At 38.0% G+C, this 14,752-nt stretch overlaps 2 protein-coding genes across 2 annotated transcripts; one reads left to right on the forward strand and one right to left on the reverse strand.

Moving 5' to 3' along the window:
* Positions 1-959: 959 nt before the first annotated feature.
* Positions 960-4,441, forward strand: LOC103950403 (OVARIAN TUMOR DOMAIN-containing deubiquitinating enzyme 1). The gene is made up of 10 exons (XM_009361605.3): positions 960-1,101; positions 1,454-1,624; positions 1,709-1,774; positions 1,848-1,931; positions 2,068-2,190; positions 2,786-2,838; positions 2,956-3,005; positions 3,091-3,191; positions 3,736-4,016; positions 4,130-4,441. The coding sequence occupies exons 2-9, from the start codon at positions 1,457-1,459 to the stop codon at positions 3,997-3,999; spliced, it is 909 nt and encodes a 302-aa protein (XP_009359880.2). The 5' UTR covers positions 960-1,101; positions 1,454-1,456; the 3' UTR covers positions 4,000-4,016; positions 4,130-4,441.
* A 457-nt stretch (positions 4,442-4,898) lies between these two features.
* Positions 4,899-12,262, reverse strand: LOC103950402 (protein MEI2-like 4). The gene is given in 16 exon segments (XM_009361604.3): positions 4,899-5,575; positions 5,876-6,055; positions 6,127-6,195; positions 6,300-6,384; positions 6,488-7,157; positions 7,252-7,558; positions 7,560-7,642; positions 7,749-7,846; positions 7,966-8,117; positions 8,203-8,319; positions 8,490-8,648; positions 8,747-9,174; positions 9,450-9,764; positions 10,824-10,869; positions 11,035-11,107; positions 11,565-12,262. Coding segments are annotated over 15 exon segments (2,928 nt in total). The 5' UTR covers positions 11,095-11,107; positions 11,565-12,262; the 3' UTR covers positions 4,899-5,416.
* Between the last annotated feature and the right edge of the window lie 2,490 nt (positions 12,263-14,752).

A 14,752-nucleotide genomic window follows, 5' to 3' on the forward strand; every position in this document is an offset into this window, starting at 1 on the left:
AGGTTATTATATATTCTTAAGTATGTATGATTTTATGGATTTTGTCACTTTCGAGTGTTGGCCATCATGTGTCATCCTGGTATCATTAGGATATCTGGGTTGGGGCGTGTCATATGGCATAGAGGAAGAATTTTTTATCAGTTTGGTGCAGTAATTTTTGTTCAATTTCAATGCAGGAACTTAAAAAGAAGTTTGGTGTTTATGATATAATTATCTCAATCTTTTTTTTTTTTTTCACAACTTCATTCCTCTCTTTTGATTAAAATTTTCCATTCCACTACAAAAATGAACTTTTCTCTCATTAATTATATTATTTTTTGTCCAATTTTTTTGATACTTAAAGGCTCATGCTAACTTCGATTTCTGACTCCACCATTGAAGTAAACCACGTAACAAAATTAACAACAAAAACCACAGTACCCCAAGTGACAATGATCATAAATCATACACTTGTGACCTTTTCGGTAAAGAAAAAATTTGGTAATTTAGAGAGTAAAAGTACATTTTATTTTATAAAGTGATATTTGAGAGAGAATTTCAACTAAGCCACTAGGAATGAACTAGTTACAATTACTTTACTTGTATGTAATTGAACTTGAAACTCTCTTAAAGTGAAACTTTTAATAAATTATCTGCTACTTCACAGTTGAATGTTAATTTTCGTACCAACATTATAAACATTGTACTAAAAATATGAGAGGATAGAGTTATACTCTTGAAAATATCTTTATTATTCCTTAAATAAATAATACCAAACCACGCCTGAAAAGTACAATTAAAGAAATGGATGGGCATGAAATTGAAGCATGCATGTAAATTTATGTGGTGAAGTGAATGCGTGACGAAACCGTAAAAACAAGTCGTCGAAAGTAGAAAACTGACATCCCAAACAGAAAGAAAACGTCACTAAACTCAACACGCTGGACTCCAACGCGAAGCGAATCGTTTTCCCAATTCCTTCTTGGTATTCCTTCTTGGTACTGCTAGTGCTAGGCATCAATCGTCAAGTAAAATCCAGAGAAGAAGCAGACGGCTGTCACTCCACTTCCATATTCCAATTCGATCCCACACCCTGAGCGCACGACGCCGTTTCACCTCTCGGTATGCCCCTATACACTGATATGTCAGCTTCGTTGTATTCACCTCAATTTTACTTCTTTACTGCTAATTTCAATTGTATCCCGCCAGTAGATTCTTGGGTTTTATTGGGTTTTAGCCACAAATCATGAGAACCCCTGTTTCTTTCTTTAATTCTTGTTTTTGATCAATTGATTTAGACTAACAAATTTACAGAATGCTGGAAAAAAGAGTTCAAACTTTTGATTGGTATTGGAATCTTGGTAGTATTGGGTGTTCAATTACGATTGAAATTTGGATAATTGAAGTGATGGAAGAATTAGGGTACGGATTTTTTTGAAATGTGAGTGTTGTTTGTTGCTGTTTGTGTGAATAGAGAATGCAGAATCAGGATGGGGTCCAAGTCGATGGGGAAGTGGAGTCTGCAGCATCGGTTGCAACACCCGAGTTTGATGAGTGGGCAAATTTTGGGGACCAAGATATCATGCAGCAGCACTCTGCGATTCGAGCCGAGGAGGCTGAAAAAATTCCCTTCCTGGGGAACAAGGCAATAATCGAAACTACTGACCTACCATTTAGTTAATTTCTTGCAATCGGGTTTTGACCCTTTTGTTATGTGATAAATCTACAGGAACCTCTATCATCACTGGCGGCTGAATATCAATCGGGCAGCGCTATCTTGTTGGAGAAAATAAAGGTTTTCTTTCATTTTTTCTAACATTTACCCATATGGGATTCTTATGGAACTAATTATAACTATCCTTATGCAGGTTCTTGGTGAACAATATGCTGCTATTCGGCGTACACGGGGAGATGGCAACTGCTTCTTCCGAAGCTTTATGTTTTCGTACCTTGTATGTCCTTGTATATATACTCCTTGAAACTGCTTTGATTTTTGTATAATGGGGTGTCTAACTGTTAGCTTCCTGCTGGATGCAAGAATGTATTCTGGTTTTTTTGCTGTTAACAATATCTGAGCTGTCTAAATAGGAGCATATTTTGGAATCACAAGATCAAAGTGAGGTTGACCGTATCAAGGCCAATGTTGAACAATGCAGAAAAACACTTCAAAGCTTGGGTTATGCAGACTTTACTTTTGAGGATTTCTTTGCGGTAACTCTTTTATTTTCATACTTACACTTTGTATAATTGGTTCATTCATTTCTTTTTTGTATTACGCTGATGCATTTCTGATATTGAGTAAAGCCACCGACTTTATGTGTTAACCCTTTTTGTTTTCAACATGGTTTTACGCTGTTGAGATGAATAAGAATTTTGTATGATCAACTATTGGAAGTCACTGATGATTTAAACGTTATATGTGATATCTCTGCACCATGTATTTTATGCATATAGTGCATGGAAGCACATATATCTTGTTGATATATGGGATTTCAATGACTCCGGCATTACATCATTTTTTATTAACATTCTACCACTTAAATATACTAAAGCTAATAAATGCATGCTTTGAGAGGTGATTATAGGATCTAGAATCTGGTTGTCATCTCATAAAGTGTGCTTATAAGGCCGTGGTCCCAATACATGTGGGTGATACATACAGTACAGAAGTATCACCATATTGTTCCAGTTAGTTGCATTTATTCCTGTTCACAAAAACAAAAATTGACCAGACTATAAAAAGTCTCGAATATATAACTCTTAAAAGAATGCTATGATTTCTAACTCCAAGTCGAAAAAATTTCAGTTATTCCTTGAGCAGCTGGACAGTGTTCTTCAAGGAAATGAAGAATCTATAAGGTGCGGATAGTTCTTTTACTTTGGACATTTTTTGACAATTGAAAATCGGAAGTAATTTGATGCTAGTTCTGAGCTGTGTGCATAACCGCCATAAACATGATTTTCTATTTCTTGCAGTCATGATGAACTCATACTTAGGAGCCGAGATCAGTCAGTATCTGATTATGGTGAGTGGCTTTATATGACACAATTCTTAAGTGTGCTATTTTATCTCTCTATTACTTGACACACCTGACATATTTGGTTGGTTAGTTGTGATGTTTTTTAGATTTGTTACCTCGGGTGAAATCAGGAAACGCTCAGAGTTTTTTGAGCCTTTTATATTGGGATTGACCAATGCAACCGTAGAGCAGGTTTGTTCAATGAAATTTGTTCAGCCATCTCTCAGTGCATGATTTTATTTATTCTTGATAGAGATTGTTCTAGTTATTTTCTTTGAGGTACCACACTATGTTTCTTGGGAAAGAACATGAAGATGATTAAACCATATTAATATAACAAATAGTGATGTATTTTCAATATATCTGTGAAGAAATGGTGGTCCCTTTGCTTCTTATCTACATTCTCTGTGTCGGGCCGTGGTGCTAATTTTGTGATCTGCATTAAATTACTAAGGGATCGTTTGGAAGTGCTTTTAAAATGATTGAAAGCGCTTTTGGAGAAATGTTTTTGGGTTCCAAAATCACTTGCATTTTTGCTAAGGATTGCTTCCAAGCTTCCAAACGAGCTCTTAAGTCTTGTGTGGTTGCAAGTCAAGTCAGTCTCGTGGAGATGGTTTATTTCTGCGAATCACTTTGAGATTTCCATGGTTATTAGCTTAAGACTGTAGAACAACAATGTTAATATTTGATCTCTCTCCCTTTGTCTCCTTATCATATGTGATTTGTCTTCATATAGTTTTGCAAATCGTCAGTGGAACCGATGGGTGAAGAAAGTGACCACGTGCACATCACTGCCCTGTCAGATGCACTGGGTGTGCCAATCCGTGTTGTGTACCTTGACCGTAGCTCATGTGATAATGGTGGTGTTAGCGTGAATCATCATGATTTCATTCCTGCTGGAAGTGATGCTCTAAAAGCTAGTGAGGGCTCTGAGAAAGTCAGTCCCTTTATTACCTTGCTTTATCGCCCAGGTCACTACGATATTCTCTACCCAAAGTGATGCTCTCACCTGTTCCTGTAAGTACATCTTTGCATTGTTTATTAGAATGTTGAAATCTTAGCTTACATGCTGCGGCTTATCGTTATCCATTTTGGGGTGGGGTTAAGTTGAGTTTGTTTACACCTTACAGGCAATTGGCAATGTCCGGGTTAGTGATCGAGACAAGCTGAATGTGCTGACAAGAGTTTGATGCTATAAGGTAAAAGGCCGAAGCTCTCATTTAGTTGGAGAATGTAACTTTGCTCTGAACTGTTAAAAGTGAGTGAGGCCAGAAACACAACATTTGCCTGAAAAAAATTGGGAAATCAGTTTAGGACTTGCCAACTGTAAACGAGCAGGACGTAGTTTCATCATCGATAAGAAATTACAATTTAAAAAGTGACTGTTTCGTCTGTAATGGATGTTTGCAATTTAAAAAGTAACCTGTTGTTTGATTCTGTAATGGATGTTTCTTCATTCGTACGCATGCTTGAGGGTTCACTAAGTTAACTTTATGCCCTAATCATATTAATTCAAGGTCTTAGCTTTTTGTGAAATTTACGGCTATGTTGTAGATATGTATCGGAAGAGTGTTTCTTCACATATGCTGTATCCAAATTTCAATTTCATACGACGAAAACATTTGGAAAATAAATAAGTGAAGGTTGACGAATAACTGCTGTATCTTGAGATTAACCCTAAACTGTCCCGGACAAGGCAAATTTTGTTGAATCAGCGGTAACTTTCGCGCTACGGATAGTGAAAGAGAGATATACAAGCCGAAGTACTCAAACCCAACGTGAGTTGAGTACTTCGACTTGTTAATGTAGAACGTTCATCGCAAGCAACCACCAGTCGCCTCGATGTGCGAGTGGAGGGCCGTCGATGAGCGATTGGCAGTTTCCGATGAATTATACGAATACAAGAATAATGAGTTTTGATTATTCAAAAATAAAAATTAAACACTCATATATTAATAGTTACATATGTGCTCCCCAAAAGAACTAAATAACACAAACCAGAAAAGAAAAAGTACAAAACGGAGTAGTTATTAACCTCATCAAACCGCAGTTTACAATCTCTTCTTCCAGCTCAGAAACTCCTATACATACAAAACATTTTTGTTTCTCTTAAAGTAAATACTCTTAAGATCATCCAAAATTTCGACGCTCCAGCCGATGTTCCTTTTCTTCTTTTCGTCTTTTGTCCTAACTGTTTCGGAATTAAAAAGAAAAATGGTGAAAAAAAAACTGGAAAATCGCTTAGTTTTGGCTAAGCATTCGTCCTCTTAAGGTTTCAACGGGCTTGTAAAAACACCGCAAGATCTTTCCTCGGCCCTCTCTTTAGCCACCCAAAATATGCGTCGCCAAAGTTCAGGGTGGAAGCAAATTAGAACTTCTGTACTGTAAGGTTAGTGCCTGGAAAAAATATGCGGCGCTTAGTCTGATTCCTTGGCAGAACCTGCAGATGTCTCTCCGCTGTAAGAATGGTCCTCGTCTCCAAAACTTGGTGGACTTCCTACATGGCACTCCTCGTGGGTGACTGTTCGAGCTTTTCCAGGTCGTGTGCGAACATTAACCCCCATTGGGAAGGGCACCTGTTGATCAAGAACTGTCAGCATGTAATCTCTCCATCTCACATATTACTGTTATTCTCTTATTATTATTTGGATATATTTAAGGGAAGTGAATCAGGCCTTTTTTGGCTTCTCACACACCCTTCTTCAATTCTAACCACTGGATTGAATAAATCAAATGGAATCAACGGCCAAGATTAAACAAGGGTGTGTAAAAAGCTAAAAACGGGGTGTTCATCATTTCCCTATATTTAAAATTTGAAGTTGCTCCATTTACTTCCATTTGAACCGGGTGTGTGAGTTCTGTCACCATCAGCATACCTGATCACCGGCATTTGGGCCACCAGTATTGAAGAGAATGGGACGACATCGCTTATCCTCATTCATCAAGCTTGAGTTCTGGAAATGTGCTATCAGAGCAGCTTTTCCCTGAATTCGAGCATATGCAAGTGATGCCACCTTCTCACTGTTGAACTTCTCCCATTTCTTCCCGTTGAATGACTGAAAAAATTGGACACTTATTTAACTTTGCATATTTGTTTTATCATCTTAAAGCTTTACAGAAAACAAACCTGATAAAATGGAACGATCATTTGAGGATCGGTCATATTGATGAACGCATATCCCACATTGCATTTGTTCTGCAACAGATATGAAGACCATGTTCATCATACTGCTACAACTGTGAAATTAATATATCTGAAACCATATCACAGAAAAATAACCCAGACATGAAGTCACTTGCCTTAAAATCAATTGGTAAATAAATGAAATCATAAGTTCCTCGATGGCGATCATCGATTGCAGCCAATAGCATCTTTGAAGTATACCTGTCGATTCAAACACATTGATCCGAGAATTATTTAAGTGCCAAGAAAGTAAAAAAAGAGCCATTAACAAAGATGAACTTTCTTTCTATTCAGAGTCGCTTACTTGTTGGGAATGTTCTTTAACATAAGTGTTGTTCGGTTGTCTTCTCCTCGCATGATGCGATCAACATCAAGTTCATACTGCTTTTTATTGTCACCTTGATTAACACTACCTTCATTTCTACGACTTCTTGCACGCTCAGTAGGCGGATCAAAGGCATTCATCATGGGAATCATCTGGCCTCTTCCAGGAAACATCATGCACCTCTGATGATGGGCTTGCAGTCCTGCATTTTTGTGGGCAATTGGCAGGTCCATGCTGTTTCCACCAACATGGGGGAACATGTTATGAGAAACAAATTCCATTGAATGTGGTAGGTTATTTGAGATTCTCATATTCCCAAGAGAGCCTGGATGAAGCCCAGATGCCTCGGGGGATTCTCCTCCATATGATTGTCGTCTGTCCCACAGAGAAGGAATAACCACTGGTGCTGACCCCACATGATGGTTATGTATAGGCAAACCTGGGTTTAACATGTGAGATGGTGCTCTAGGAAGTCCATGAACACGTGTTGGGGGATGGACTGCAGAAATGGGACGAGCTGAAGAAAGTCCATTGGCAAATGATGGTGAGTTCGGCCATATCATTCCGGGAGGCTGAGGGTGATAGGAGTTGTTCCATGCATATTGATGTCCAGGAATAGGGCAGCTAACATTACCCGTAGAGCCAAAAACTGAGGAAGAGAGCGTAAACAGAGGATCAAGATAAGAAAACTTTCAATCCGAAGAAAAATAAAGGAGTGTGCAGTTTGTTAATCATCCACTTACCACCTTCATTTAGTTCAATTGAGTGCCCCTTGGAGCCTACTCTGGGGAAGTTCCTGTTATCAATTCTTTCTGGTGGTCTGGCATTGATACTTGCAGATACATTGCCCGGTGAACTGCAGTTGACCGAATTAGTTAGACCATCATGATACTCTGGAAGTGAATGAGGATGGAAGGCTGGCGAGCCATGGATGTCAAAGTTCAACGAGCCTGGTGAATGAACGGACTCAGCAAAGCCAGACTGATTCCCAACTGATTCAGCTCTCAGAGCAGTAGGTAAGCTGTTAGGAACGCTAGAAGAGACCCCATAGGTGGAATGCGTTTTCAAGGGACACAGCTTGTGTTGCAGCATGTACAGCCATGATACTTCCATTATCTGTGCAACTGGATGTAACTGATCCATGTGGAACTGGGCTTGTTAACGACTCATTATGAGACCAAATAAAGCTAATATGTGCTTCTAAACTGGATCTGACCATGATTTTTAGACAAATACTTACCAGAAAATCCAGTGATAGCGTCAGGAGGGCTAGTCTGCTGCAAGTACAGGCCACATTCATCTTGCTCTAACAAATCAGGAGATAAATGTATCCCCAAGCTGCAATGTGAAAACAGAAGATGAAAAGAAAATTAGTGATTTTCTAACACTGCTCGAGTAAAAAGAAACGCAGAAAATAAATACAGGCAATGAAGCAAAGTTATTGTGTAGGACAATACCTCCGTCTTGCACCTCCAGGACGGCTTGGCTCAAGCTTAATTTGCTTCCCAGCAATTTCACTGTTGTTTAAGGCATTAAGAGCAGCGTTTGCAGCTCTAATGTCATAAAATTCAATAAATTTATGATGACTTCTGCTTGGGGTTTCACGGATCTGTAATCCAGGTTCAAGAATGACAATGCATTAGAACTTATGCTTTTGCCACAAACAACTATAACAAATGGAAAAACATATTCACCTCTTTGATTTCTCCATATACACCAAAAACCTGGTATAATTCATCATTTGAAACAGAAGAATCCAGGTTAAATACTACAAGGGTGCCCTGATTAACATCTTTCTCAGAAGAGTTGTCCTGACAATAGATAACCCACGTAATTAGCCATATAAAATGTGCATGCATGATATAAAGCGATTTATAGATTACCAATAAAATTCTCCTATGTAACAATAATCATGAAAAATACTGACTTCTCAAAGGAACCAAATGCCCAGATCTAGAGGGATAACATTGTGGGAACTCACCTTTGGAATCGAGTAATGTATGTCAAGCTTCCGGCGCCTCAATGGTTTATTCTGCAGTGATTTCATCGCATTACGAGCTGCTCTAATGTCATAAAAGGATATCATAACAAAACCGCGATGCTTGCAGGCTGTATAAAGAGTGCAAATGTCTCCATATTGCTGCATATTCCAGTTATCAAAATTTCAGTACTCAATGGCCAAAGAATATGTAATGCTGAAAATAAATACAAATCCCACAACTACGACATCCAGCATACCTCAAACAGGGTTCTCAACTCAGAATCTTCAATGTTACTGTTTATATTTCTCACGAACAACGTCCGGGAAGGATGTTCACCATAAGGGTGTTCTCCAATTACTGAACCATTGCATGGCAGACCATTAGAAACTTCTCCAGGATACTCAGAGTCCTTTAATCCAGCTGCCAAACCATCATCTCCCAAATCCATCCCTCCAACACTGCTAAAAAGGTCCAACTCCTCCATATCATCCCTAGCACTGAGTTGGACCGTATAGTCAAGTCCATCAGTAACTCCAGAAAGCAACTCGTCATCATTAGGGAGGAGGTTTCCGATGGTTTGGGCCTCAATTTCTTCAAGGGATTCAAACACTTCCTCTTCATCATAGTGGGAGGCAACCGTATCAACAGAATGGCCATATAGTACATTGTTCGACGACAATCTTACTGCATCAGAAAATTTTCATTTTCAACAAAAATCACATAGAAAGTAAGCAACGAAACTGAATCAATTAAAGAATCCACAGCCTAGAACAGAGTTGATACAGCAGAATGGCAATATTGTTTGACAATATTCTCACTGCACCGGAAATTCAACAAAAATCATATGGCAAATATGCAATGAAACTGAAGCCACCAAAATAACTACAGCACATAACACATAATTAGCTGGCACTGGAAACAGAACTGCACAGAAGGAATACTGAAGTCAGAAGACTTACACTTCCTACTCATTAGCTCCGACAATGAACTTGAGAAAAGGCTACTCTCATACTGAGCTCCCATCATATCGACTTTACCATCTTCTCCAAAATAAGATGCTGTTGCAACATTTACATTAGATCTTGCTCCTGAATCATGGTTCATGGTTCTTGACAAGTTCAAGGAATGACTTAAGGCTCTCTCTGCTCCCACTGCTTGTCTATTGAAGACAGGATGCACTTTCTGGTCTCGCATAATAAAAGATTCAGAATGGTCCAGAGACTTCACTGTCTGACACTTCTCCAGAGACGATGAAGCGAGTGACTTCTTACTAGCTGTTCACAAGATTAGAATCAGTACTTGCTCCTTAATAGAAGCAAAACTCATTGTCAAAATGAAAGGGCATAACATATAAACTTCTTTTTTCCAGGTACAAAAAGGGGGCGGACAGCTCTAATTCATACAGATGGTATTGATTCAGGAATTACTACATAATTACCCATGAATTACCCCAATAGAACTAGAGTTATTAGTTGTGATCGAACTCAGGATTGAGGGGACACTCTGTGACAACCTATTTTAATTATAGGCTATTAGGCATGAATATGAAAATTTCTAAATGTGTTAACGAGATTGAAAACATGGACTCTTCCTAATCAATAATATTAGATTCGTGGGAGAAAGACGTTTCAGAAAAGGCAAAAGGTTATGAAATAAATATTATCCACACCCAGAATCTCATATTGAATCCACTCAACATTGCAGATCTACAACTAATTAGCTGAACAGAAAAATTGATACTGCAACCATCCTCTCATTCATTCCTCCACTCCTTATCTTTATCACTGTAATCATACATTTCATCTTGTGGATCAACACCATCAAGTCGTGCTCATCACCACTCCCATTGCCTGCTCAAAATTCAGAACTATTTCTCTTAACAACAAAACAGACCCTCACATTGAAATCCCTATCAACACCCCATATCCCGTATCTCTTTTCAGGAAAGGTAAGAATAACTTCTGAAAACTAGAGGTCAATCCAGTTACTGAATAAGTAACTAAGATGATTACTGGCACAAAATTAATTTTCGGCATGAACACAAATGGAAACTTTTGATTGAAATGGTAATAAAAAGCACTAACGGAAACTTCTTGACAGGTTGGATGCCAAGAAAATACAGACGATTATAACTGTCAGGTAATTTCTCACAGCTGTGGATTAATTGAGATGGCATCTTAGTTCAACAATCTTATGGTAGTTTCTTTTCACCAAAAATAAATATTCTCACAATTAATTATTAACGCCCTCTAACCGAATGGTTTAACAAGTTTGATAAGAATTAAAAAGGTGAGACTGCAAACGAATGCAAGTTATAGATTGGTGGTACTGACCATGATTATCAGGCAAGTTATCTGACTTCCAAAATCCAACCTGCCTCTGCCAAAATTTTCAACACAGAGAATAAATAAAACTAGAACTCAATGAAGAAAAACGAACTAATAAAGCAGTTCTTGTTAATATGATAAAACTTCACATTCTGTAATCGACGCTCAATTTTACTGCAGATGGGAACAGAAGGATGCACAATTGTTGGTTCCTTACCTCATCGGAGAAGAACGACGAGGAGGACAAACCCTTAAGGTCCATTATCTCAGATGGCATGACGAAAATTATACTGCACAAACCATATATATATTTCAAAAAAATTCAAAAAAAAAAAAAAAAAAACCCTCCATCTCCAGCAGCCACGTCCAAAACTTACTCAAAATTATCCTTCCATCATTAAAAAATAAATCTAGCACGCCAAAAATCACAACAAACTTTGACAATTTTGATACGCTTCTTGGAATTACGGTGAATTTATAAGCTGGAATTTGAAGAGAAAACAATCTACAAGTGGAATGAGCTCAAGATCTCGAACAAAAGAAGCTAAATTATGAAAAATTTAGCGAAATCCAAACCGCATTTAATAAAATATAACTAAGAATCCTAAACAATCACACAATTCATTTAGTACCAAATCCGCGAGAAATTCACACGAAGATCAGCGAGATCACGAGCAACAATAATTAAACAAATTAAAAGGAAAATTAAATCACTCAGGCGAAAATTGGAGGCGGAATTCAGCTCACCTATGAAGTTGCTGAGCCGCCGACGTAATCGATCAGACGACGAACAGACGAAAGCGGACTTCGAAATCACAATTGGAGTAAGAAATCGATGCCGGACACCAGACGGAGGAACACAGAGAGAGAGAGAGAGAGAGAGAGAGAGGGAGAGGGAGGAGAGAGGAGAATTTAAACCGAGGATGCAGAGGAGGAGGGAGAGACGAGGAGGATATAAAAAATGGAATAAATTACGGCATAAGGCAAGGGGATTGGAGAAGGGATCATCTAGGCATCTGTGCCGTGTAAGATCCTCTTAAGCTTCTTTGATGCTCTTTTTCCCTGCATTGCACGCCAACCATTTTTTTTCTTCTTTTCTTTATGCCTTCTTCGTTCAACTCGCTGCACGTTTTCTCCTCCCTCTCCTGCTCTTTCAGCTCCGCCGGTCGTCGGAATCTATGGAATTCTCCGGCGAGATGCGGAGCCCTCCCGCCAGAGAGAGAAAGAGATGGATTTTTTGTGGCCCTTTTTGCTGGGGAGCGTGGTGTTTGGATTCTTCTGTTTTTTTTTTTCCGGGCAGACGGAAGAGAAATAGAAAGCCGGACGCACTTGGACCAGGCTCCTAAAAACACGAGAGAGAATTTTGGGGGGAGGTGGCCGTTAAAACTGTTTAACGGCGTTAAATCCCAATCCGTTGTGTGGCCTCGGTAAAGGAGGGGCCTTGCTGGGATTGGAAACTCTTTCTCTGTCTCGATGACACGCTGGCAAGAAAAGGCTCTGAGTTTGTGTGGAGCCGGTCACTTGTGAAATGACGAAATGCCCTTCCGTTTTGAGATTGACTGTAGAAACGGCTATTACTTTTTAGGTAATTTAGTTGGACGGGGTCCACATGGAACAGACAGGCGTTTGGGCCCAGGGCCTGGATGGTAATTTCGAAAGAATACTTACACATAATGTACAAATAATGCTACACTTATTATATATTTTATATTATAATTATCTCTCTAATAGAGGTAGGATAAATTGTCACATGTGGGTTCAACTTTATGAGAGAGGTAATACAAATATGATAGTAGTAGCATTTTTTATAATAGAGATCTATTATTGTGACGTCATCGACTGATAATATAATCTTGTGCAATGATATTGTCGTATTAGTGTTTCAAAAAAAAAAAAAAACATTGAATTATTGATTGAAGACGTGATAATGGCAATGTGTGGATTACATGTCAATCCTTTATGATTTAGGACACAATTGAAATACTTTGTGAATATCATTTAATTTATACTAAATAAGTATAATTAAAACTTGTCTAATATTGTTAAACTAACTACATTGTGATAGGTAGGTTGATGGATTAGGATTAGAATAGTTCATAATTATTTTTCTAATGAATAGTAAAAGTTTTTTTTTTGGGTCCATATAAGACCCATAATGAGATTCACAATTGCTCTCTAAACTTTCACCACAATTTAAATTTGATCTCGAAACACGTATTTAGAATTAAACGAGACTCACATGTGTGTCATATCATCATACTAACACATTTTTGTCGAAAACTTTAATGGATAAATTAATAGTGCATTTTTTTGTTATACTCACAAACCTCAAAATATTTCATGATCAATTTATCAAAGCATCATAAATCGACCACGAAATGTTTTGAGAATTAATTTTTTATCATAATACTTGTGAATTATACAATACTTTAAATTATTAATTATGGGAATTGTTATTGATACTTCAAAAATTTCATTCTATACTCCAAACTTTCTATATTTGGAAAGAAAAATATCAAACTTTCTATATTTAGAAAGAAAAATACACTTACGAGAAGTGTAGAATGAGATTTTTGGAATGACAATAACATTTTCCTTAATCAAACTCATGAATTGACAGAAATCTTAACGTCACAAGTAATATGAATTGGTTGCATCCACTTCGGGTTGGGTTCGGTAGCAAACGGGACAGACACACACTCTTTCCCTCACCTGGAGATGCGTGCGCGGTTTAAACTATGGCTGTCGTAGGGGAGAAACTGACCTGCTGCAACGTGAAACACGCTGTTATTTTCCGTTTCTGGATGAGAAACCCACTTTCCGATATTATAGACACGCGGCCAGCTCGCATTGGATGGAGTTGTTTTATTTGTTTGCAAAACGCAATCAGGATTCGCTTTACCCGATAACATGGCGGCAGTTGTAACGGCAGTTAAGTGCCATTTAGGACAAACCGAAAAATGAGATATCTCTGCTTGGTGATGTAACAGGATGCGAACAATGCGTCATGAGTCGACGCGTGTACTCCGATGCGTTGGGCTATCATTCGTTGATGGGAGATTACTAAGGAGCCCCTGTAGAAAGTCTGATTAGTGAAACATAAATTGTGGCTGGGTTGGTCCCTCTCCCTGATAAAAGTCTTTGGTAGAAATCCCACTTTCATGATCAAGTAGAATTTTGGATTATCGTGACATCTTTGATTAATGATATATTTATAAAACGAGATATATTAATGAATGATGTAATATTTATTGACATGTAAAGTCATCGTAGCGATTTACAAGTTACGTTACTTTCTAATACGAAAAAACCCCTTTGATTGTGAGTGTTATTATCTGAATTGCAAAACCGCTAATGTGTCCTATATTTCATACCGAAATATATTTCTTTAATTATTAGTTAATACACCGACAGTAAAGTGGAATGTCCCATTTACAAAAGACATCAAATTATAGACTTTTCAAAAATCATAAATCATAAGCCAAAACCAAGAACCTTTCATGCTCTTCGGGAAAGAGCAAGAAAAATTATGTTGGATGACATTTAATGATTGGTTATTTGTCAGTTAGTAAATTATTTGGCTTGTATAAAGGACTTAGAATCACTCCTTATAAGTTAAGTCAATTAATTAAGGTAGTATAATCTCCTCTTTACATGATGCGCAGTTTGAACCGCAATGCTGTTTGTACGGGATTTGCCTACAGAGTCGGTGGAGTTCGAAGGGAATGCGCAGCTAGTTCTTGTTGCATTATGACTTCATGCAGCTGGCGATACTTCTCTGTTGGGGAATGTGGTGAATGATGCTTGCAAGTTAATACGTACAATTCCCCACACAAACCTCACTTATAATCGAAGGGAGGCAAACAAGGGTTGCACATAGGCTGACAAGATTGTGATTGTCTTTAGATCAAAAAATAATTTGGTTTGAGAAACCC

Source organism: the organism of the source record quoted next, unplaced genomic scaffold (assembly GCF_019419815.1).
Source record: "Pyrus x bretschneideri cultivar Hongxiangsu unplaced genomic scaffold, Pyrus_bretschneideri_v1 Contig74, whole genome shotgun sequence".
Taxonomy (NCBI): Eukaryota; Viridiplantae; Streptophyta; class Magnoliopsida; order Rosales; family Rosaceae; genus Pyrus; species Pyrus x bretschneideri.

Excerpts from the sequence above, each read along its gene's own strand:
- LOC103950403 (XM_009361605.3), top strand. The coding sequence starts at position 1,457 with ATGCAGAATCAGGATGGGGTCCAAGTCGATGGGGAAGTGGAGTCTGCA. Across the intron at positions 1,932-2,067 it reads GCTTTATGTTTTCGTACCTT|GAGCATATTTTGGAATCACA; the intron begins GTATGTCCTTGT and ends CTGTCTAAATAG. Across the intron at positions 2,191-2,785 it reads CTTTTGAGGATTTCTTTGCG|TTATTCCTTGAGCAGCTGGA; the intron begins GTAACTCTTTTA and ends AAAAAATTTCAG.